Here is a 23,731-nt window from a genome sequence, read left to right as displayed (position 1 = left end):
AAGTGCAGCACCATCGTTTGGATGGTCACCTTCTCTGCAGGGGTGCTGCCGAAGGCCAAGTAGGCGAAGATGCGGCAGCATAGAGATAATTCGATCGGTTCAATCAGTTTATTGTAGCATGTTATGGGCAAAATAGCCTCTCTTAAGTATTAACAACACAGAATTATTATTATTATTTTATTTATACAAGTCTCTTCTCGTGCACCCACTCAATTCAATTAGACTCAGCTCACCCTGTTTCTTTGATACACAATAGAATTTAACAAGTGCACACTTGCATAAGATTGATAGAGCTCCCAGATGAAATCTATATGACAGTTCCACTGGGGATTAGTGCATCCTTGATCACTGTCACGATGCCACTCTTGATGAAGTATCCTTCAGTCTCCCTCGCTGCTTCTAGCACATTATCACAGTTGATGATCTGAAAAATATGGATGCAATTATGTAAATTAGTTCAAAATTCTCAGCCTCCAAGAGGAATAAATTTCAAACAAACGCATGGAAGCAATGGCGAATATCTGGAGTAGCTCACCTTTACATTCTCCCCGATACGAGCATTCTTGTCTATAATGGCTCTTTTAATGTGAGAGTTTTTTCCAATGCCAATGGGGACACTTCCTTTCAGAGCTAATAGTCTCTTGTCAGCATCGGTCTATGAAGTGCAATATGAGGTCAAGTAAAAAAACAAAATCTTGTTTGAAGAACAAGTTAATTTGTTCGGTTTTGTGTTCTATAGTTACCTCATAGTAATCTGCTCCCATCAGTAAAGTATCCTCTACGATTGCACCTTCAGAGATGCAAGAGCGAAGTCCAACTACAGAATGTTGGATCTTGCAGTTCTGCAAAAGAAAGTAACCATCCAGCTTTAAACTCCAATAATTAGAAGATTGTGATTCACCAAAATTCTTGAGAAGGCATGCATCAAATTTAATTGACATGTGGAAGGAGCTAATCATGTGGAGTTGAGCAAAGTAAAACAAGCAAGATATGAACATCTGCAATGGTGATTAAAAATGCTGATCCTCAAATAGTAGAAACTATTATGCATCTTCTGTAACAGTATATAGATAGTCGTGCCTTCATGCAATTACTAATGCCAATCAAAACCTGCCAATAGTTTGTTCTCCTAGCATTCTTGCTCATATAAAGAGTTCTTGCTAGTCTGATTTTGCATTTAAATACTTTTAACTCATATCAAACATGTTAAATAGGCTTGGTCAGTCCTAGGAATATCATCAGAGAATGGATGAAAGCATCCTTACTTCAAACGACAAGCAGTTCCAGTAAGATAAATTTCTTACATAATGGCTACCTTATTTGGGGCAATAGAACCACTATTAGTTAAGTGACACACGGGTTAGAATCCAACCAACCAAAGCGGAAGTATAGAATGTCTCTTATACCATATAATTTAAATACTACAAATGTTACATAAACGCCAAACAAAAAAGAGGCTGAAATTGGTTTACAATGTACTTACTTTGATCACACATCCCTCACCAATAACACTATCAATCACATCAGCATCAAGCATCTTTGAAGGTGGTAAATACCTAGCTTGTGTATAGATCGGTGCTGAACGATCATAAAAGCTGAACAAATTGAGTCGGATATAATCAGATACCAAAGGTAAATTTACGAATCTTTTACTGATGACATACATATGAAGAAGGAAAAACACATTATCTTACTAGTTTCTTTTGGCTAATCTACCTGAAATCTGGTACTGGCTTTTTGGTTATTCCAAGGTTTGCATTGTAAAATGCCTCAATTGTACCAATGTCCTCCCAATAACCATCATATAAATAAGCTTGTACCTATTATTCATAATAAAAGAGTTGAGGTAGATCTTCAAAACAACAGAAGGGTAATGCGGTAGAAAGAAATTTTGTCTCAGTCAATAATGACCAATCTGGCATGAAACATGTTTTGAATATTAAGCACCGAGTAGCAGAGTCATGGTAGCAAAACCAAGGAACAAGCAAATTAAAACATGGTTTGAACAGTGTACTAATATATTGTAGATGCAAAGTTTGAATGCTCTGATACCATCTGTATTATAGGATAAAAAGTTTCGAGAAAATTCCAAACTGTCCCTAAATTTTATATACTTTTTCAAAAATACCTAAACTTTCATAAATGTCAAAATACCCCAATTTTTGCAATATGGTCTGCAAATACCCCTTCTCCATTATTTGTCAGCGAGGAAGTTTTAAAAATTAACCACATGTAACTAGATGGGCGTAATATCATAGGGTAAAATTGGAATACATCTAAATCTCTCCATGTTTTTGGAGCCTTCTCATGTGAATCTTCTTTCACACCTCCACAAATCCCTTGTAGGCATTTCACCACTTCTTCATCCCTTGATCTTTTCTAAGGTAAAGAGATATCTCCTCAAGCTTTCTAATGAGAATAAGTGGAGTGAAAGTAGGAGGTATTTTGTTCCTCTTTTGGAAATTATGGAGGATAAAATGAAATTCTAAACTATAGGGGAGGGGGTAAAATGAAAAGATTGATAAACTATGCGGGGGGGGGGGGGGGGGGGGGGGGGGGGGTGCAAAATGGAATTTTCTCAAAAGTTTAATTGCTATGCCACCAACCCATTAAGAAACAAACAGACGAACACATGACGCAAGAAAACTTTTAGCACTTCATAGCCAATCTTCACCATTGTTGCGGGAATTGTGATAGCTAATGACATTTGCATTATCTGCAGCCCACCAAATCCAAACAAAATGATAGCATATGCAGTTATGATATAAATTAGCATCTCATGGAAATGAACTTCTTGAAAGTACTGTAAGAATCTATCTTATAAATGATTTTATTTTCATTGATAATGAAAATAAAGGGAAACAAATCTGCAGATTAAGATATCAGGTATACCCTTAACCCAATGTTAGTTGCACCAGGGATAACTTCACTCCCAAAGTCATTTGCTGCTGGAAATTTGTCACGAAGTAATTGCATCATAATGTCCTTGCTTATAACATAGATACCCATACTTGCAATAAAAGGCAACTCTTTTGCCCTTTCATCATCCAGGCCAAGTATGGTGGTATCAACCTGAGAAAAATGGGTAAAACAAGATCAGATCATTTGGACTTACGGATACACAATGAATGTTAGCCAACCAATACTTTTATTAAATTGATTGGCTAACCACTTATACAAAAGCTCAAGCTTCTAGGAAACAGTCTGATTTATATATTGTTAACACTCTCTCTTTATGTGAACATTTAATTTGATTGGCTTAAACTCAACACAAGAAGTGAATAGAGTTTTTCCTTTTTTTAACACAAGTGGAATTGAAATCCCAGCCCTCTTGCTATGACACCTATTAAAATTGATCTGGCTAACCACTTATTTTAAAAGCTCAAATTTCAAGGAAATTGACCAATTTATATTGTTTACAATTTTGTAAGAGAAATTTATAAATGACAATTGCTCAAGAGTGAGCATACTCACAACTATGATAAAACTAGTAAAAACTTTCTACCTTCATTGCTTTCAACTGTTCTCCTTTTGGCTTCTCTGCAAATTCTATTATTCTCCCTTCTTCATCAATCTTCATAAGACCAAAAGCAGTTGCACGTTTTTCATCCATTGGCAATGCAGCCACAGTAATATCAGCATTTGTTTCTCTATGTGCTTGGATGAATTTTTCATAGTCCATCCGGTACAAATGGTCTCCAGCAAGAATTAGAAACTCCATGACATTGTGCTCTTCAAAGAGCCACAAGTATTGCCTAACCGCATCAGCAGTACCCTGCGTGCATATGAACAATATACATACAGTAATTGCATAAATTGTTGAGCTCAATATATTACTGCAGTCTATTATTATTATTATTATAAAATATTGTCACAATGAAGCTAAGCCAAGAAGGTATATTTGAAAAAAAATGGGATATTATTATTACAGTTAGCAGTAGAAGTGGCTATCAAACTCAAGAACATAATTGAATAAGATTGCAGGAAACATAAGTCTTTGTTACAACTAAGCATAAAGTGAGACAGAAGCACTTTTAGTAATAATACCTGAAACCAGTTAGGATTCTCTGGACTCTGTTGTGCCGCAAGAACTTCAACAAACCCTTCATTCTTATACCCACCCATGTTACTTGCATAGGCTCGTGAAAGATGCCGATTAAGAGATGCAGAATTGAATTGTGTCAGAACATAAATTTTTGAAATATTACTGTTCAAGCAATTGCTGACAGGAATATCAATTAGCCTATAGTTGGCTCCCAATGGTACTGCTGGTTTCGCCCTCTTCTTCGTCAAAGGATACAAGCGTGTCCCAGCGCCTCCCCCAAGTATAATCCCTAGAACACTCTACGCAGAGCAAAGATAGTAGGTTAACGAAATGCTTTGCCATCATCATTGTTAAGTTTTCAATACGAGATTGTGCACCAATATCGGTAGTAAGTCAAAAGCAAACAATGAATTTTCATGAAGAAATCATCCATAAAGCCTGGCATGAGGTGATATTTTAGTAAACGCATACAAGAAGATAATTGCTCCGACTGTACTTAGTGCTCCAGGACAGATCTGATCAACTAAAACCTTTTTTTCTAATAAAACTTTTATTCGACCATACAATCTGCATGAATTTCTATACAAATCAAGAACACCTACCTCGACTAATTCCATAGGTTAGTTTCTTATAGAACACGGGACATACAATTTGAACTCATGGAAGTTCAGCAGCCAATACTATTAGAAAGCATGTCGAGGCTCATTGAACTTCTATGACGATCAAAAGGGAAAACAGGGAGCAACTAATTCCACGAGAATACAAAATTCATCAAATTTTCGACATCTCCACATTACAGCATTTCCAAAATCCACAAAGAAACCAAGCAGAAAAGCACAGAATCAAAGAATCGCGAGATTATCGCAAAGAAGCACTCACCCGGCTGGCATCAGGATCGAGGCACGTCTGTGAGCTCTGGGAGTCGGAGACCGCCTTAGGAGAGACGACGATCGGGGTCCTCACTCCGCAGTACTCCTTCCGCCTCCTCACCCCAGCCACCTCCTTCCGGAGGAGGTCCATATTCTGGCAGCCGGAGACATGGAAGAACGAGGAGAGGCTCCGCGAGCTCGTCGACCCGAGGAACGGCGTCGGCGGAGCTCTCCGATCGGCATCACCAGAACAAACCGGAGCAGAACTCCTCGGAGTCGACACCATCCCGATCCCCATCGCCGCCATCTCCACCGCCGGCTTCACGAGCAACGAGTGGCTTCACTGAGCCCGTCTCCTTCCGAGCGACCCTTTATCACTACCCTCGTGGCGGTGCTCACAGTTAACTGCCGTCGTTATCTGGCATAACACTCATTAGCACGCTAATTAATCAAATCCCACTCGCTAATACCGCCAATACGTGGATCTGGAGCTCCGCTCACTTCAACCGTACACGTGGCAGCGAGGAGGAACGATTACGTGATTAATTAATCAAGCGAGCGATCTCGGAGAGGGAAGGGTGTTTTAGGGCGCCACGTGTCGAGCCGAAGAGCCGTTGGCGTGGGGGGCCCGAAGAGCGAGGATCACGTGGGCGGCTGGGGCCCGCCAGGGTTTGGCGCTGCTCGCGAGCCGTTTTTGTGGATTGAATTTAACCTTTCTTTTTTTGGGATTTGCGTAATCCCCTAATTGAAATATCTCCCGAGTAAAGAAAGTAGTAAAGGAATGTATTTTAGAATTTCAATACTCCATTAGTTCGATTAATGTGGGATTTTTTAACGTTTTTATTAGTTATTTAAATATCATATACATTATAGGAGTATCAATTCAGATGATCGAATAAATTTAGATCAAATTAAAATAAAATATTATTAAAAAATTTTCAATCCGAATCTCACTCGAAATCTTTAATCCAGATCCGAATCCGTATAATCCGACCAACTCAATTTAAACTAATAACTTTGAAATTTTTTTATATTATTTTTCTTGATAATTTTTTATTTCATTATCATAAATATTATATAAAACATCTTAATTTTTAACCTAAAATTTATTTGACTTCAAATTCTAAATTTGAGTCAATTTCTAGAGTCAGCTCGAATCTGACCTGATATCAGATCGAAATTTAATCCAATCCAGAACCTTTAATCCGAACCCAATCTGACCTCAAAAACTCTCAATTCTAACCTAATTTTTTTCGAATTGGATCGAATCAAGTTGATTGGTCGAGTCCATTTTTGACACTCTTTATACTAGGTGGATTTTGAACCCTGATTATTAAATAAAAATACTCTATCTCTTACTATCTTTAGCAAAAGATAAAATTCGCCACTCCAGCGGTCTTATACTGTTGATCCCATTATGATGACCATTTATAAAGAGGTAAATAAGGAAGCTACAGTTGGCCACTACGAGGGAGGCCATTATCTCAGCTTTGTCAAGATTCGATCCTTACCTACTTCAATAAGTTTGTCCCGTAATAATCAATTCAACCATCTCACAGGGATAAAAAATATTAAAAAAAATATCTCTTACTATCTTTTATAAGTCTGTTTCGTCGTAACTAACTCAGCTATGTCTCAGGAGCTAAATATCTCTTACTATCACATCATGCTTGGGAAACTTTAAATAGGTGATTTAGAGATGAATTGATTTGTTCAATTGACCATTTGTTAATTTGAAATTTAGACGGATCAAAATGTAAATCATTTAGATATTTATTTAGATATTCCATACATCTAGACACAATGGACAACACAAAGGTGAATTCATCATCATTTGTCGATATCTAAAATAATCATGTTATGCTATGAATAGAAAACCTTTCGACTAAATTTTTTTATAAAAAAATACACATATTCAATTTGAAGTAAACAAAATTGACGAAGCAAATGGAACGTGTCCAAACACATTAATCACATCAATGTATTTAATTTCTTCTTGTTCTATGCATGTTTTTGTTTATATGTGAAAAGAATGAAATATTATTATAGTTTTGAAAGCTCATGGAATTTAACAGCTATTAAACATCATTTTTTGCGGTTGCATGCGATTCTCTTGTCTCTTGAAACAACACGACACGTCTAGTTGTGTAAACAAAAAAAAAATGATAAATTCTAATTAGTCTCATTGACTATCCCTAGGGTGATCGGCCTAGAGATAATCAATGATAAATCCCAGCATCCTTTGATTGTGTTATCCATTTGGAGGAAAATTCCTACAAATATATCGTAGCTGTAGATCAAACCGCAGGTGCTTGGGTGACAACCTGAATGTCTTACTGCGGCACCATTGCCCCGGGGACTTCTAGTTGTGTAAACAAGCCGAGCCCTCGGGTACGATTGAATTGATTATTACAAAATAAATTTACTGTAGTAGACAAGAATCGAATCTCGACGAAACTTAGGCAATACTTTTCCCATATATAGTACCAATTGTAGCTTTCCGATTTACCTTCTCATAGATAATAGTGGAGTCAACTGTGTAGAACTGCTGGGTGGCAAATTATATCTTTTTATTGCAGCAATTTACAAGCCAAAAAAAGAAGAAATGTTATTAAATAATTGAAAAAAAAGAAAAAAAAATCAAGAAGCATCCTTTTTTTTTCAAATGGTCGAAGAAGAATGTTATATTTAGACTTCACTCCATATAAAATAACACAACTACATTCGATAGTTGTTACACATGTTATAGTCGAACGTGTTATAATAATTACGAAATTGTATCTATTATATATGTTATAGCAGCTACAGTATTAAAGTTACCATATCATAGCTATTATAATTATAGTAATTATGAAATTATAGCGGTTACAATATAGAAAATAATCATAAAGATTAAAATTTTTTGGAACTTCCGAAAATCCTTTAAATGAATTTTTTAGACTTAAGACGAAACAGTTATGAATTATATTTTTTCTAAATCTTTAAACTAGCTTCTATTTTATATATTATGTGTTCTATGATTTAACTTGAGATAAAAATTATGATCTTTTAAAATTTATCTAATATTTATAGTTATAACAATTAAGATTTTATAGTGGTTATGTAACCGTTATAATTTCATAAGTATTATAATAATAATTACAAAATCATAATTGTATTTTGTAATTATTATAACTCTATGTTAATTTAAAATTTAATGAGAAATATTAAAGAAAAATAATAATGAAAATAATATATTTATCTTAAAAAATCAATGACATGACCATCGAAAGTATAATCCATATTAATTTATTATTTATGATTAGAGACAAAAATAAATAAAATAAAATATTCCTTGAAACAACACGATGCGTGTCGTTAGGTAAAAGAATATTCCCAATTAGATGCTGTCAACTGTCATCTCCAACGCAACAAAAGCGGAATTCAAATATTATTATATCGGCAATAAATGATCGACCTATCTCCCACACTAACTTGTTTTACCCGCAGATGTGGCTTCCTTTTATTGGAGGGCATTGTGGTCCCTACGCTCTAGCACTCTCTCTTTCTTTGGACGTTCCGTGGAGGCGAGAGGGCCCCGCTAACTTTACCAATTAAAGGCGGGCGTGCGAGTGGGTACAACTTAACCATCCAGGTTCGTTTCGTACGAAAGAGAAACGGTTACAGCTGGGAAGCATATGGAGATGCCACGTGCTCCGTTTGCAAGTGGCGTTTGCAATGCTGCTTGTAGGAGATCCTTGCAGAGTCTCCTGTGGTGAAGACGGCCTTCTTCTGCTTCGCTCTACAGTAGAGAGGAGGGCGCTAAGAGAAGAGATCGGGATCGGCGAAGCCAGGCGAATCGCCGGCGAAGAGAAGCGAGCGGAAGATTTCTCCATTCTGCCAGAAGTCAGCATCAGGTTCAGCTAGCGCTTTCCCGTTCTTCTGAAAGATTTTTCTTTTGTGTTCTTGGATGTTTGTTTTCAGTCTCATTAATCCCGTTCATCTGTTTTTTGCTCCCTTTTCCGCTCAAATCCAGCTATTTTTTCAGTGGAAATCTGCCTGCAAATCTCCGTAGGTTGGAATTCGAGAGCTGTTTATAACGATCTCTTTTCAAATCTTTGTTAGCGTGGATTGTTATCTAAAATCGCATTGTTGTAGCACTATGGAACACTCCAGGGCTGAAGTTCTCGTTTGTATCCATTTTTTTTGTCTGCATCTTCCCTGCTTTTAACTTTCTAGAGCTATGCTAGTTTATAAAAGCATTCAATCTCTTATCCAGCAACGATTTTTATTTGGCATTTTCCGTTATATTTTACCTGATCGTGAAACTTGCAATGCACATTTTACTGTTATTTTATCCTGTTTTCCAGTTCTGCAGTTCAAAACAAATGTCCCCAAAGCCTAGTATTGGCTAAAACCAGAGCAATTCTTCCATTCACGGACAAAAACTAGAATCTTGTAACAGGACAATGGACCCAAATAATGTAGAGAACAACAATAATTCTAATTCGACTTCAAGACAACGCTTACGCTGGACAAATGAACTCCACCAACGTTTTGTAGATGCAGTAACAAAGCTTGGTGGACCAGATAGTAAGTGCTTCTGTTCTGAACTCTTTCTCGATTTGCCTAGAATATGTATAATAGTTTTAAAAATATAATGCATCTTACCTTCAAGTATTCATGTCGTCATTAAATTCCTGTACATTACAGGAGCAACTCCTAAAGGAGTCCTTCGAGTTATGGGTGTGTCTGGACTAACTATTTATCATGTTAAGAGTCACTTACAGGTACTTAGATTCACCTTTTCTTGCGAAAACTTCAATTTTTTTTCCGTTTCATTTCTTTAATTCCTCTACATGGTGTAAGCAGAAATATCGGCTTGCAAAGTACGTGCCTGACTTTTCAGCTGATGGCAAGTATCTTCAGAAAACTTAACTAGTGTTTGACAGCGTTATGAATTTGTTTTATTATCTTTTCACATGATCAATGAACAAAAGTTAGAAAACAATTATTGGCATGGGGATTCAATCTAGTATTTATTGTTCATGTAGGTACAATATCTGAAAGAAAAGATGTAGGGGACTTGATTTCAGGACTTGAAAGCACTTCGTGAGTTTATGACTAGTACTCTTCCTTATTTTTTTGCAGAAAACAATAAAGTAGTTTATGCCTTCACCTTTTTTTTTTCTTTTTCTTTTTTACCTTCACTCTTTTTTGTGTGAATATTGTTGTTGCTGTGTTACTGACATGTTTTGTTTTGCTACACATCTAACTCATTTTCACAGATTAATGGCAACTTGTGCAGAATCTCGTTTTATCTGCTGTTTTGTTTTGACTATCATATTCTTGTGTCAGTGGGATGCAAATTACTGAAGCACTCAAAATACAGATGGAGGTGCAAAAACGACTTCAAGAACAATTAGAGGTAAGTTCCATATGCACTATGAAAAGATATATGATATTTCTGTTGCTTTTGCTTCTTGTAAATTTTACAATATCTAATATTAGAAAAATTATAGCACTAAGAGCCATTAGATGGGTGACACCTGCAGTGTAGGGTACATCTAATGTGAATTGTGTGAGATTTGAGAGTATAATATTAGACCAATTTGAGTTTGGCGTGTGGTGAAATAAAAGGGAACTCTTGTAACAAGGCACAACTCCACTCTTTTGCGGTTAGGTGACTGACATGTGGGAGAGCTTTAAGCCTATAAAAGTTAGATGTTTCCAACCATTTGTGATATCTTGGAGAATGTGCTAGGCAATTCTTTCCAACTTGGACACCCTTTGACACCCCATTTCAACTGTCTTTCCAACCTTTTCTCCACCTCAATCCACCAATCACAAAACACGCACAACTCCAAAAATATTCAACACAACCAAACTCCTAGAGTAACTCAGGCGAGTTGCATCCCATGTAACCTCATTCTACTTACCTTGGCCAAATTAAATCCGCCTCAATCTAATTATAACCTAATGGAGGTCTCCTGTAGCGTCATCCATAATTGAGGTCCATATTCTTGAGATTTGTTATAATTTTAACTTTTCTGGATTTTTTTTTTCCTTTAGGATGGATTGGTTGTGTGGGCTAGAAATCATATACTTTGCCCGGATAGCTCAAAACATATCTCCAGATTTTACACTTCTTTCAAGTTGTCCACAAGAATTGATGACATAGTTCAAAAAACTCTTATCTAATCTACCAGGTTTTTGAAAGAGAAGGATAAAATTGTGGCTACCTAGACTCTTTTCTGTCTTTCATCTTCTTGGATTTATATCATGTCCTATTTTCCAGGTTCTAATGTGCATTAGAAATTTCCTTGTAAATTGCAACCATTGTTTGTGACAACTATCACACTAGGTTGTCATGGTAAACACATCAATATTATGGAGTTGACTCTGAAAGCAAATAAACATGATTGACTGCTTCATGCAGATTCAAAGACAGTTGCAACAAAGAATTGAAGCCCAAGGTGAGTACCTTAAAAAGATAATCGAAGAGCAGGAGCGCATTAGCAGCGTGTTGGCTGAAACATCCGGAGCCAGGACGGCTGCTCCTATCCCAAATGATCTCTGCCTTGATTCAGCTAAGACTGACCCCTCAACCCCAGTGGCAACCTCTGAATCCCTTGAAGAAGACCAATCAGCTAGTTGCAGCCATGAGGCCACCTGCAGGCTATTCCAAGGCCTCTCAAATGATTCATTGTCTTCTGCCCGCGAGCCAACGACCCCTGATTCAGGTGACCATTCTAATTCTCCTTACAGGGAGACAGGTCAAGCAGCATCGCCATAGCCACAATGGCAGTAGCACCCTTTAAGCAGGGGAAATCAGAGTTGCTGTTAGTACTTGGATCAACTTCAGATCGAGATATCCAATTGACTGGCATTCAACTCATTGGATTACTCTGACTTGCAATGATGCCACTGTTCAACTGAATATAGAAAATGGACAGACCCATTCAAGGTAATCTTAATGTGTTGTTATGTAATAACTCTTGTGAGAACTAGCCATAGTGTGATGCTAGCATTGCCTTCGTATTCTTGTATAGTTTTTCACATCTCATTCCTAAGCATTATCATCGTCTATGATAGTCTGTCTAACTGAACTACCTTTCTTTGAACTCAATTAATGTAGACAGTCCAGCTGATTCAATGAGTCTCACTAAACATCTTACTGAATTACTGACATCTCCATGAATAATTACAACATACAGGTTTAGCTGTTCATGTAGAAGTTTCATGGAAATACAAGAATTATTCATGATGCTCAGAATACTGTAACATTCTCCTAGTCATTAAATTTTGCTTGTATTGAGTATGGAGACCTGATTTTGTTTTTTCAAAGTGAATACAAAATTGTCTGCCTTGCTCATTGCTTCTTGTTCCCCTCCATGGCCATCTAGTACAGGCAAGTAAGGTAAAGAATGATAACATGTACACAGAACTCGCAATTTGTCACTCGATGTGCCAAAATTGCAAAGAGGTTCACCGATCTATACACGTGAAACTCTTGATGCTTCCAGATCGACGCTTTTGCGGAATGCGGATCTCGGTTGTCAATGCTGATGCACTCGCATCTCGAGTACTAACTCTAGAGTTGCCTGAGATGTTGATGATGAAGATTCCTGTACACAAGCTGCCACAAGAAACAATAAGGTGAAGTGCAAGGAGGAAACTGAGAAGAATTGGAATAAGGATGATAAGTAAGAATGGCACGTTAGTTGAAAAAATATGGCGACTCCAGCACATCATTAAGGTTGAAATCTCCCCGTTCCGGTAATGGCGGGAAACTTAGTGTCGGGAATGATTGTTGAAAACTTTCAAGTAACTGCAAATGTACAGCAGATGTGAGAAATAAATGAGTGTTTGTATGAAAAATGTATAAGAAATTGACAAAACAAAGCCGAGCTAAGAACAACACTCAGCTATAAAAAGCTTTTTGAAGCTCATATTCGAACTCTACTAGGTTGATCATGTGTTAAGTATTTTAGTTGAATATAGGCAATGAGATATTACATTTTCCAGTATAGGTGTCTCGTAGAGTTCCACGAATTTCTCTCGAAGAATCCGGTTCATCTGATCCACATCACAAGCATGTGTCCAATACGAATCGTGGACGCCTGAAAAGAAGATGTGGATGCATCTGAATAACTAGTGTTAACCGGACCAGTATCGAAAATTAGCTTACCTGCAAAGTTCAACCCAGCTCTTTGGCAGGCGACTGCGGTCATCATCATATGGGAACCGTCGAGGGAGTGCACAAAGTTTGGGGGGAAAGCTGTTCGTTGACGCCGAACCATGACCTGTAAGTAAAATGAAAAGTATTTAAAGGCTTTAAATTCCCAGATTGGGAGAAGAAGATGGCTGAGATCAGGAGAAGTAGTAACCTTATCAGTTTCCCTACGCAAAGTCAGCACTTGGAGGGAAGTCTTCACCTACAGAGTGAGATGTAGAAAGTCGAAAAGAGATTCTAAAAACTACAACTAGAAAATTTCCACAAACCAAACAAGGTTAAGCTTCTAATTCATAACAAAAATAGCTTTACCATATGGCTTCCGAACTTCTGATAAGGTTGAACCACTGGGAGACAAAGAGGAGTTGTCCACCTTACAGTATGGTTTTCTGAAGCAATCACCTGTCGCCAATGCCGATTAGTTCAAGCATACTATAGAGCATCTGTTATGAACCACTTCTTGTAACTATCAATCTAAGCATCTAATATCTATAAGACTATAACTGGACTGGAGAAACATTGCCTCTCCATCCACAGTCCATTCACAGATAATAAACATCAGCTTCATCATGGAAGAGCCAATCTGCTTGTTTACCACAAGTTTACTCTTGCCACATCACAAACTGAAATTTAGTGTGGGAAAGAGAATACTAAATCTGGTAAACAGCACACCTTAGCACAGTCACCCAGCCAAGTCATGATATCCCGCGCGGCTTGAAACATCTCCCCTAATGCAGTCAGTGTGGTCTGTTCAAACGTTTAAGATAGTTCAGTCTTGCAACTATTCAACCATAAATAAGTATTAGCGACTTACTTTAGCAGCGTAGCAAGATGCACGGAATAATTCTGTGTCATCAGCCATCGCGCCGCGTTCCTTCAATCTTCTCTTAATTTGCTCACGCGCGCCAATATATGTGACCCCGTAAACCGATGTCATAACAGTCTGCTTCACCAACTTCCGGTCCACCTTAACTTTCAGGAATCATTGTTGAGGCAGGGAAGGGGATCATAGGTTCAACAAATCCACATATGCAAAAACGAAGTAAAATGTTAACCTGATCGATTAGTAGTTTAGCATGTAAAGCATTTGGGTTGATGGAAGGGTCTTTCTCTGCGTCTCTACGCATGATATCGAGAACCCTGCATTCAGAAGGCACATCGTAGATGTCAGTTTAAAGAAACCAACTGATTGCAAAAGATAAAAGCGACTGGAACTAGATTTAGTGTTTTTAAAATGCTTGTGATATAGAAATGGCTTAAGATGTCTGATCAACATTTATTAGCACTGATTTCATAATTATAACAACTGATATAAATTACTGCTTACCTAGTGGCTATGCTGGAGTATACGTCTGCAGGCTCATCTCCAGCGACAAGATTCACAGAAATGGCCCCCAACTGATGATGCAACAGCTTAAAACTTTAGCAAGCACAAAAATTCAATGTGGATACACAGCAGGACTACTTGGAAAACAGATCTATGAAGGTATTATCAGCTTTGTGAATGGCTATGGTATCAAGATCTTGTGAGATTAAAATCTAAAGTCTAACTATAAAAAACTGAAACATAGGGAGATCTCAGAAGTATTTAAAGAATGTTAATTTAATAAATTAGAGTTTTTTTAAACAAAAACAGTAGATGCTATACAAGAGTATCCTAAGAAACCAAAGTAAAGGATCAATGAAAATGAATGCATCATAAATAAATGTTGAAAGATCACAAATTGAAGCAAGTAAAATAACCCCAGCATGAATCATGAACTGGAATATTAACAACATGATATCATATGCAAGATCAACTGGGATATCATCATCATCAGAGCATATTTAGAACCTCAAACCTTAATGGGCTATGGCACCAAAAATTTTGTATCTTGGATAAGTTTGTGTAGCGAGAATTGAACAAAGGTTCATTCTATTCAATTTGATGTTCTGTCATAACACCACCATATGACAAAATCAAACAAACTAATATTGGTTTGATTCCTTTTTTTAGTTTGAGCAAGGACAAGCAAGAATACCATACCCTTCATTCTTTCTACTATTTCATGCTCCAACAAGCCTTATTCCTCATCTTCAGATGGGTAATTTTGGTTTTGTTCATTTTCTACTGAAGGCCATAACATAGAAACATACAGCATTCAGTTTTATACCAACATTTCATACAACTGTACAAAACTGAATTTAGTGCACACTCCATACAGGTAGATGCAATAAAGGTTAACACAATTATAATTATGTCATGCGATTAAAAATAAATAAATATTTCATTTTGACATTCCTAGAAGATCAAAGGTACTTATTGAGAGTCAATGGAACCACCTGAAGAGACTTAGCCAAAGTACCTTGCTAGAAAATGCTACTTACCATAAATGTAAGAGCAGTATGATTATTAAAAAGAGTTGAGGGACCCACCATGCTTAATCATGAAACTAAGAAAATTAATCTTGAGCAAATTAGGGCCCGATAATAAGCATGACCTAGTAATTTGAGCATTCACTGCCACAGTATGACAATAATTACAGAATAAAACAGTGAAGTGGAACCAAGTGGTAGAAGGAAATAGCACCTTGTCTTTTCCCAGAGCTGCATAGTGTTGTAGGCCGTTGCATGATCCATCCTGCAGGGAAGTGCAATGCTCATTCAGCTCAAAAGAATCAGACTGATTTTTGTAATTGACAACATTACAACTGGAATTGACACCCGTATCAATTTATTCATTAGATAGGAGATTAATTTCAACCAAATAGAACTATATTATAAATTTCATTTTCCACTATTTTAATTATAATTCTTGAAATGGTTTCATACAAAATTAAAGAAATGATCTAACAGTATCATGACCATGGGGTGAACAGATTTTAACTGCAAGATATTACCAAGTATGCTTGCTTCTAAATAATATCTAGTTGTTTGACATATTAGTGTTCTGGTTTTGGTCCTGCATGTGATATTATACTATTAGTTGTTAAATCAAGGTCTCATAACTTGGATGTAACATTATCAATAATTACTTTACAATACAAAATTATCCCTCTCAACTTGATGTTGGTCCCTACATTCTTGGAGTTCTTTCTTTTAATCCACTTAGGAGGAGACTGCGTGTTTCTTGTGATGACATGGCCTCCCCTCCAACACCATTCTTTCTTTTCCTCTCAGCTGACAACACCTCTCTCATCTTCTCATCCTCTCCACATGTGAGTCCCTAGGGAAAACTCTCTCAGGACACTATCAGTGAGATCACTCAAAGAAAATAAAACGAGCACCAAAGAAAGAAAAACAAAAAGTCATGGTTCTCGCCCTACCATGTTTCTCCCAAGAATCGTCTCTTAAATGAGAAAAAACAACTGCCTGGTAAAAGGTGATGAAGTCAGTGAGATTCCATAGTTAGTGCCCTGTAAGTATGTCCGCTGCAGTTTTATTCCATGGAATTTTTGAAGTATCTTAGTGATCGTAAAATAATCTACTAAGATATGTATGGGATCCAAATTACTGGTGAGAACTACTGAAGCTGTATATGTTCTCACTTTTTAAATTTTTTGTAGCTTTTACATACTTTTTTATACTTGCTTGGCTTTTGTCTTCTTTTGAGTCATGAGGCCTCGTGATATGAATTACATGAGAAAGTGTGATATGCCTTGTACATCTCTACAATACATAATTTCTCTTGCCATGGTGCAAAGAAGAAAAAATATACACTAAATGGAAAATGGTGGAAACAAAACACATCTTGCGAACCACACAATTTTAGAGTTCCAAGGAAAATTTCCAATTCTCCATAAAAAACTTTAGAATTCCAAGCATCTTTATGATCCAATAAAAATTTGAGCACTTCAATTGATCTTTTGGTTGTTTTAGATCGTTTTTCATGCCAAGGTTAAACTTCTGTAAAGTCAGCCTAAAGATGGATTGTTCTCCATCACCATTCACCAGGGCATAACTCAACTCATTATTTTTTTACAAAATATCTTGGAAGTTCTGAAACATTCCAGTTATTGTGGGTTATGCAATAATGTTGAAATTTATTTGAAGCGTTCAACTGATTGGGCATATAATAATTCACATGCTGAAGTAGAAGTGATATGGAATAATTTAAGAGCCTAAAACTTGCCTGATGAACAGGAATGTGTGAAATTGTATTTTCTGGTGTTGAACTCCTCAATGCTTCAGCAAGATTCATACAAACTGCTAACAATTGAAAGGGATCCTCAGCACCTAACCACCAACGCCTACCTTCAAGAGGTTTATCTGCGGAGTCAAATATATCCTCCAAGTGGTTCTCGGTGAATGCCACTCGAGCATCATGTGATAACTTGTCAACACCATTAGCATATAAATTTGCCAAATGTATCTTTAACCAGCGTAAACCAGACTTCCCCAGTGGTCGTCCCTCTGCAAATTCCAACACTCCTCGACAAATATCTGAACCGAGATGATTTAGATGCGGATGCATGGGATATGCACGGCCCCTGAAGTCCAGGTTGTGTGGATAATAGAATCCCTCCTCTTCTTTCATTTTTCTAGCAACCTGCTCTCAGTTGATAACCAGAAGCATAAGGTTTTACAAAAAGAATAAAAAATCCAATAGCACTACTCAAAGTATGAAGCAATCAAATGTTAATGAAAATCCTTACAGCAAGTTTAAGTTCCATATCACACCGCTGGGAATGTCTTTCACTATTTTCCTTCTTCACAGATTTCAATTTCCACTTCCATTTCCTTAGTTGAATTTCATCTTCTGTATCAGGCTTCTCAGGTAGAGGAACCTATAATGCAAATATAAAAGGAAGAAAAAAGAAAAGTGAATTATCATGATGGAATAGGTTGAAGTAAACTGATGCATACATTAAAAGAAGTGATTTCGTAACCTAGTAAGTTAAAAACCTTAGGATATCAAAAATAATACAATTTTTTCAACTCACATCCTCCCGATCAACCAAGCCACCAAGACGTCCTCCACTTGACCAAATTGTATTGACGATATTTAACACCTTTTTATTAATCCTCCATCTGGTATTGCCTAATGTATCCAGTGCCTGAAATGCATAATAGTATGTTGGTGGTATGATCTAATCAAGAGAATAAGCAAAATCATCATGAACCATTTAAAAATGGGGCAATGAAGACATCACAATACACTTGAAAGTTATAATGACAATATTAGCTTGATAGAGAAATAAATATTTCTTTGAATAGTCTTTGGGATTTGGTGTTCTGGTCAGAAAAAGTAGAAACAACAAACCTCAAAAATAGTCTGCATCTGCTCCCTTGGTGCCCTCTTAACAGCCTCCCGTTGTTTTCTTGATCCATGTGTTCGCATAATGTAAGATGGAAGAAATAAATGCGCTCCTCTGTCATATCTGGCAGACATACAGCAATAACACTAAAAAAATGAATAATGCAAAAAGTAATCTGAACATTGAGTGATCAATGACAAACAGAAGGATCACAGTAACCAATCTGAATAATCACTGAAAAAGTTGCTGATAATGTTAATAAAGAAGTGTTATGTATTAGAGTCTAGTGAAGAGCTCGTAACCATCTGGCTCCATAGAATCCAATCAATGCAAACCTCAACTGACATTTATTCAACCCTCTTTGGCTAAGTCCAATAGTAGCAACTACCTAAGTAAGAGAATTGACCCATTATCTTGCTAGGAACAACCACTGATACAAAAATCCAAAATGCTTAAGCTTAGTTGACAATAATCCACTCATAAAAGACATATGCTCTCTCCTTACTACATAGCTTCTTATGTGGGACTAAATTGAGCTGTCACATTCTCCTCCATTCAATATCCTCATGAAAAATTCCTCATAGATGAGATGATGCCTGACCAATGATGACCCCACCACCATTAGATAACCATTTCCAATAGGAACACCTCATTAAACCTAGGACTAGCCCTGCTTTAATACCGAATAGAACAATCTTTCCAAATGGAAGAAATGGCACATTAACTTGCTAGACACAACCATTTTCTCAAAATAGTTAAGCCAAGTTAACAGTAGTTCCCTCATCTAAGCCTTATCAACCTCCCCCATTAGTCAACAATTTCCCATATAGGACTAAATTGGAGTGACACACCAACTTCTATACAAAACAAGTTAATCCAAAGTGGAACAATAAACTTAAAAAATTGTTTAACCCACAGGAGAATATAATTGTATTATTGGATTAATTCACCCAATAGAGCAAAATCTATTAAGGTAAAAATGATTTAGAGATAAAATGTACATATTGAAAGGCAATAAACAATATCTGACACTATAAACAAGTAGTTTGACACTTTATTAATTAAAATGGATTCAAATAATGCCCGACAAAAGTAACAATAGAAAACATTTGGAGAATCCTTTGCATGTTTTCATAGTGGAATATTTTAAAGGTAATAGCCCAGCAAGTATGAAACAATGTGCATTTACGCATGAACTAAATCTGCCCTGAGATGCTACTATAAGATACCACAACTCAGCAAAAGTATTTACAAATTCAGGTTTACATACCTGGTCCATTTTACTGGGGGCACCAACATTGGCATGTAAGGGATAATCATGTGGCTTGCCTATCAAAAAGCAACATGTCAGAGATTATTTGAAGTGCACAGTATAAAAGATACAAGAAAGAAACATACGTAATAGCAACATAAACATTAAAACTCACAGTTCTATCTAAACCATGATAAATTAATGGATCACATTCAATGACTCCAAAACGCCTGCTAAAGTTTCTGCTATGCAATAAGATTTAATTAGCATACAAGCAAAATGGAAGCAGCTTTTAAACATGGTCAATAAACAAGTCTCACTTCTCTTCTTTTATTATATTTTTGACATAGTGTCTGAATGCAGGACGTAAATCAGGAGGATCAGCAGCAGATTGACTAACAGGAGATTGTATATATGCAGTCTCTATTAAAAGTTCGATCAAGCGGCTTCCAACCTTTAACAAAGAAACTTTCTGAATGCCAATAAAGGTAGATAATAATTGTCATGATAATCAGTAAAAATAACACAAACCTTTGCCTGAGCATCTTTCCCCCATGGTCTGGAATCATCTTGTCCCTTAATCATCTTTCTTACTATGTGATGTTTTTGTCTTTTCATCAAATTTGTAACCTTTTTCCTAATGAATTCTTGCTCGTCATTTACAGGAATACCTGTTTCGTCACTTTGCTTAACTTTGATAATCTTTTTCTTAGTTTTCTCAAGAAACCTCTGAATCCGCCCCTGGTTCAATTCATATTATAGTTACCAACATGATATAAATTTATGAAGGTGAAAACTAGATAGAAAAAGTTGAGTGGAGATTGGATATCATGACCTAGGTAACATCATATAACAGGTGGTTTGACATAATACATCAAAGGCATGAATAACTCATTAAAACTTAGGTGAGAATCCTAAATGGCAATATTGTCAGGTTGAATTATAGTCAGGACTCATTAGAAGTCATGTTTACAGGATCTGGACTTAACCTTAATACTCTTTTTCTTACTTTTCCCAATGATCCTACTGGTCTGTTCCTAATTCAATCCATTACTACAGGTAGCAAGATATTCACAAACTAATTTCTCTGCATGAACACTAGCTAGAAAAAGTTCAGTAGATACTGGCTATTGCAATATAACTATTATCATCATATGACAGCTGATTTGACATCATACAATCAAAAGCAAGACTAAAACACTTCAGGTGGCAATCCTAGATAGCATTATCATTGAGTTGAATTGTACTCATGACATAAAATAGAGTTGACAAATTCCAGAACCAAGTACAATTTTGTACAACAAACAGATGAGCTTTTCAGATTAATCATAAATTTTATAATTAATGATTATACGGAGAAAACAACAACAACAACAATTATATCATAAATTAACACAATAGTTTAATGGATCCATTCATGAGTGTTTGCCTTAGTTTAACGCTTCCTCCTTTATCCGGGCTTGGGACCGGCAATGATAAGGTGCATTTGAAAATATCAAACACTAGAAAGCTTATACAGAACTACAATGGGAAAGTAGCAATATATGTCACAGGAGTCATTTGAAGTGGTTCAAGGAAAAGTTCCCCTCTATTACTTAAGCTCTTATTAAAAGTTTACATCTAACATGTGTGCATATATAATTATAATTAAATGATTTTCCTAGCACACACTTTTATTTTCCATAGCTCTTCCTAAACACTACGCCGATGCATAAAATTACATCATCTAGCCCTCAATTCCCTTACATGAATAGCCTACAACTTACAAGCTTGTGGGATGATAATAAAATTGTGCTTACTATAATTTGGGGTTAATTAAAGAGAGTAGTAAATTCAGCTGTTTGCGGGATGATAGTAAGATGTGCTTCATCCTTGAAAACATTCTCTGTCACCACCAATAATCAAGGTAGCAGTAATTCAGTTGCTCATTGGACTGATTATCAAAATAAAAAAAAACAAATAATAAATTTTGAATTTGTTGTGCTATATAAGTATGTAAATTCTCACACAATCGACGTATAGGTTATTTAGATCAATGTTAATTCTCCATCTAATAATAATTCATTATTGACTTGTTCATTGTTATAATTGATCATAATTAGCGACTCAAAAGTGACCATATTCCCACTCTAAATAATTTGAACTACATATGGTTCTATCATAGAATCAACTTAAACTAGAATCACCAATTCTTTAGAATGATATGGAAGTGTATTGTTATGAGCATAATGTGTTTATCTAGCAGTAAACAAATTCTGATTATTCAGCTCAAGTGATGTAATCATGATGAGGCCCATCGTTGCAAAATGTGAAAATAGAATTTAGGTATATTCCTTCAGTTCCATAGCATTTTTTTTCCTCAATGACAAATTATATTTAACTTGTTATAGTCCCACTGATCCAATCATCATAAATGAGAATAATCCATATTTACAAGAAACATGATCATCCCCATACAACAAACAGGAAAACTATTGGTTGTGACTTGTGAATTATGATAATCCAAGAGAATGTTAATCACAAATGTGCTTTGGTTATAGAAGAGTAAAGTGAGGGTGGTCTTCTGTTAATCATTTAATTATTCCATTTATAAAAAGATCATTATATTATATAAGAAAAGTTATAGAATTGTAGAGGCTCACAGATTTAACTAAAAACTAGAAAGGACAAAATTACAGTATAACAATAAAGCAACATTCTTACTTCATGCTCGATGGCATCACCAATTTTGCATGCAGCCTGAACCACTGGAACACATCTGCTTTCACTGCTTGACATTAGAAGACTAGTCATCTTGTGCATAGTGATTACAGCCATTTTATCTGCAGGAAGCTGATTGAAGTAAGGAGCGTGGGATGCTCTATTCTTTTTTTCCTTGCATTGCTCCTGCTCTCTGGCAATGCGATCTCTCAGTGGCTCAAACCAACCTAATAACAAGGACTTCATAAATGGCAGATTTGGGGCCAACTTCCGGTCACACATATTCGTTAGCATTTCCTTGTATTCCTTCGTAGCCTGCTCCCAAGCTTCAGTTTCTATCTGTATTTGTCTACGTCGAAGCTTACAGTAGTTACTTTCACTCATTCCACCTACCAACTTGGAATAGTGCTGAAACAGTCTCGCTGACCTAAACCGACTAAAACTCTTATCTTCCTCACACTCCAAGGTCACCTCAAATTTGCCAATCCTGTCCAAAATGCTGCGAAAATTTATTAACGAGGATGTTTCCACATCCGCATCAGTAGAAGCAGCCATCTCAGCGACACTAGCATGAGTCTTCAAATCAGCCGCAATTGACGGCCAGGCACACCCTGCTAGTGGCATAGATTCACCGTTTTGGAAAAAACCTCCCACCGAGAGCCTGTTTTCAAGCGTCTCCTCTAGGCCCAAAACCCGCTTTTTCTCACTGAAAGACGATTTTTGGAGGAAACCACGATGGAAGCCGGAAATTGAGGGGATGGACAGTGGTCTGCCGCTGTAGAAACTAATTCCCCGGGGGGATGTGCATGCCGACTTTCTCGCGATGCTTCTCCACGTATCTCGGCAACTAGGAGACGGATTGAAGTGAGGAACAAGGGGACTGTTCGGGGAGGCGAAAAGAGGGGTGGGGAGGACGGAGGAGGCGTTGCTGCACATCAGAGAGAAGGGGCTATTATGAGGCGAAGAATATTCCGTGCGAATGAAACGGACTCGGTGGTGGTTGCCGGAGAGAGATCGCCGGCGACCGACGCCTCGGTCGATGATCTCCTTCTGCCTATACCCTTGTCGAGGTTTTACCAATTTATCATCTTTTGGGAAATTTTCAATCCCACCCCCAAATTTTACTTATTCTCAAGCTCCAAAGTTTTAGAATCCTCAAAAACACCCTCCTAACAAGTCATCATCATCTAACCATTTTAAGGGTGTCTTTATTCAACTTGCAAAACTAAAATTTTAATTTAACCTTCAATTTAGAATAATTAACCTAAAATGTCTAAATTATCAAAAATAAATAAAATTTATGATTTTTAATCAATGAAAAAAAAACAAAATTTGTTTACTAACTATAGTAAAAAGTAAAATCTGTCATCTCAACGGTCTCACACGGTTGATTTCATGATTATCTGTGAGAAG

General features: G+C 36.6%; 3 protein-coding genes across 3 annotated transcripts; 1 reads left to right on the top strand and 2 right to left on the bottom strand.

Moving 5' to 3' along the window:
- Positions 1-142: 142 nt before the first annotated feature.
- Positions 143-5,262, bottom strand: LOC141845880 (glucose-1-phosphate adenylyltransferase small subunit, chloroplastic/amyloplastic). Its single transcript, XM_074733883.1, has 9 exons — positions 4,925-5,262; positions 4,048-4,344; positions 3,506-3,775; positions 2,893-3,072; positions 1,717-1,820; positions 1,484-1,595; positions 744-842; positions 536-655; positions 143-424 (listed from the first exon to the last, which is right to left on the bottom strand). The coding sequence occupies exons 1-9, from the start codon at positions 5,219-5,221 to the stop codon at positions 308-310; spliced, it is 1,596 nt and encodes a 531-aa protein (XP_074589984.1). The 5' UTR covers positions 5,222-5,262; the 3' UTR covers positions 143-307.
- Positions 5,263-8,707: 3,445 nt separating this feature from the next.
- LOC141845881 (myb family transcription factor PHL7-like) lies at positions 8,708-12,049 on the top strand. The gene is made up of 7 exons (XM_074733884.1): positions 8,708-8,810; positions 9,264-9,486; positions 9,607-9,683; positions 9,766-9,808; positions 9,948-10,005; positions 10,252-10,321; positions 11,333-12,049. Exons 2-7 carry the CDS (start codon positions 9,363-9,365, stop codon positions 11,687-11,689), a joined length of 729 nt encoding a protein of 242 aa, XP_074589985.1. The 5' UTR covers positions 8,708-8,810; positions 9,264-9,362; the 3' UTR covers positions 11,690-12,049.
- On the bottom strand, positions 11,998-23,312 carry LOC141845878 (DNA-directed RNA polymerase 2, chloroplastic/mitochondrial-like). The gene is made up of 20 exons (XM_074733881.1): positions 22,322-23,312; positions 20,150-20,359; positions 19,939-20,072; positions 19,794-19,860; positions 19,637-19,695; positions 18,372-18,489; positions 18,052-18,165; positions 17,764-17,895; positions 17,241-17,657; positions 15,699-15,749; positions 14,457-14,527; positions 14,185-14,269; positions 13,944-14,096; positions 13,802-13,876; positions 13,442-13,531; positions 13,284-13,331; positions 13,085-13,199; positions 12,913-13,016; positions 12,613-12,724; positions 11,998-12,532 (listed from the first exon to the last, which is right to left on the bottom strand). The coding sequence occupies exons 1-19, from the start codon at positions 23,252-23,254 to the stop codon at positions 12,614-12,616; spliced, it is 3,087 nt and encodes a 1,028-aa protein (XP_074589982.1). The 5' UTR covers positions 23,255-23,312; the 3' UTR covers positions 11,998-12,532; position 12,613.
- Positions 23,313-23,731: the final 419 nt, after the last annotated feature.

The sequence above is a fragment of the Curcuma longa genome, chromosome 15 (genome assembly GCF_044706935.1).
Source record: "Curcuma longa cultivar G26 ecotype Majalengka, Jawa Barat chromosome 15, ITB_CL_G26_1.1, whole genome shotgun sequence".
In the NCBI taxonomy this organism is placed as follows: domain Eukaryota; kingdom Viridiplantae; phylum Streptophyta; class Magnoliopsida; order Zingiberales; family Zingiberaceae; genus Curcuma; species Curcuma longa.
This window is presented reverse-complemented; position numbering and strand designations above follow the sequence as displayed.

Coding starts and splice junctions, on each gene's coding strand:
- LOC141845881 (XM_074733884.1), top strand. CDS start 9,363: ATGGACCCAAATAATGTAGAGAACAACAATAATTCTAATTCGACTTCA. Junction 9,487..9,606: donor AAAGCTTGGTGGACCAGATA/GTAAGTGCTTCT, acceptor TGTACATTACAG/GAGCAACTCCTAAAGGAGTC. Junction 10,006..10,251: donor TCAGGACTTGAAAGCACTTC/GTGAGTTTATGA, acceptor TTCTTGTGTCAG/TGGGATGCAAATTACTGAAG.
- LOC141845878 (XM_074733881.1), bottom strand. CDS start 23,254: ATGTGCAGCAACGCCTCCTCCGTCCTCCCCACCCCTCTTTTCGCCTCC. Junction 20,360..22,321: donor GTGATGCCATCGAGCATGAA/GTAAGAATGTTG, acceptor GAATTGAACCAG/GGGCGGATTCAGAGGTTTCT. Junction 13,017..13,084: donor AGCTGGGTTGAACTTTGCAG/GTAAGCTAATTT, acceptor TCTTCTTTTCAG/GCGTCCACGATTCGTATTGG.
- LOC141845880 (XM_074733883.1), bottom strand. CDS start 5,221: ATGGCGGCGATGGGGATCGGGATGGTGTCGACTCCGAGGAGTTCTGCT. Junction 4,345..4,924: donor TCGATCCTGATGCCAGCCGG/GTGAGTGCTTCT, acceptor TGCTCTGCGTAG/AGTGTTCTAGGGATTATACT. Junction 1,596..1,716: donor AAGCCAGTACCAGATTTCAG/GTAGATTAGCCA, acceptor CAATTTGTTCAG/CTTTTATGATCGTTCAGCAC.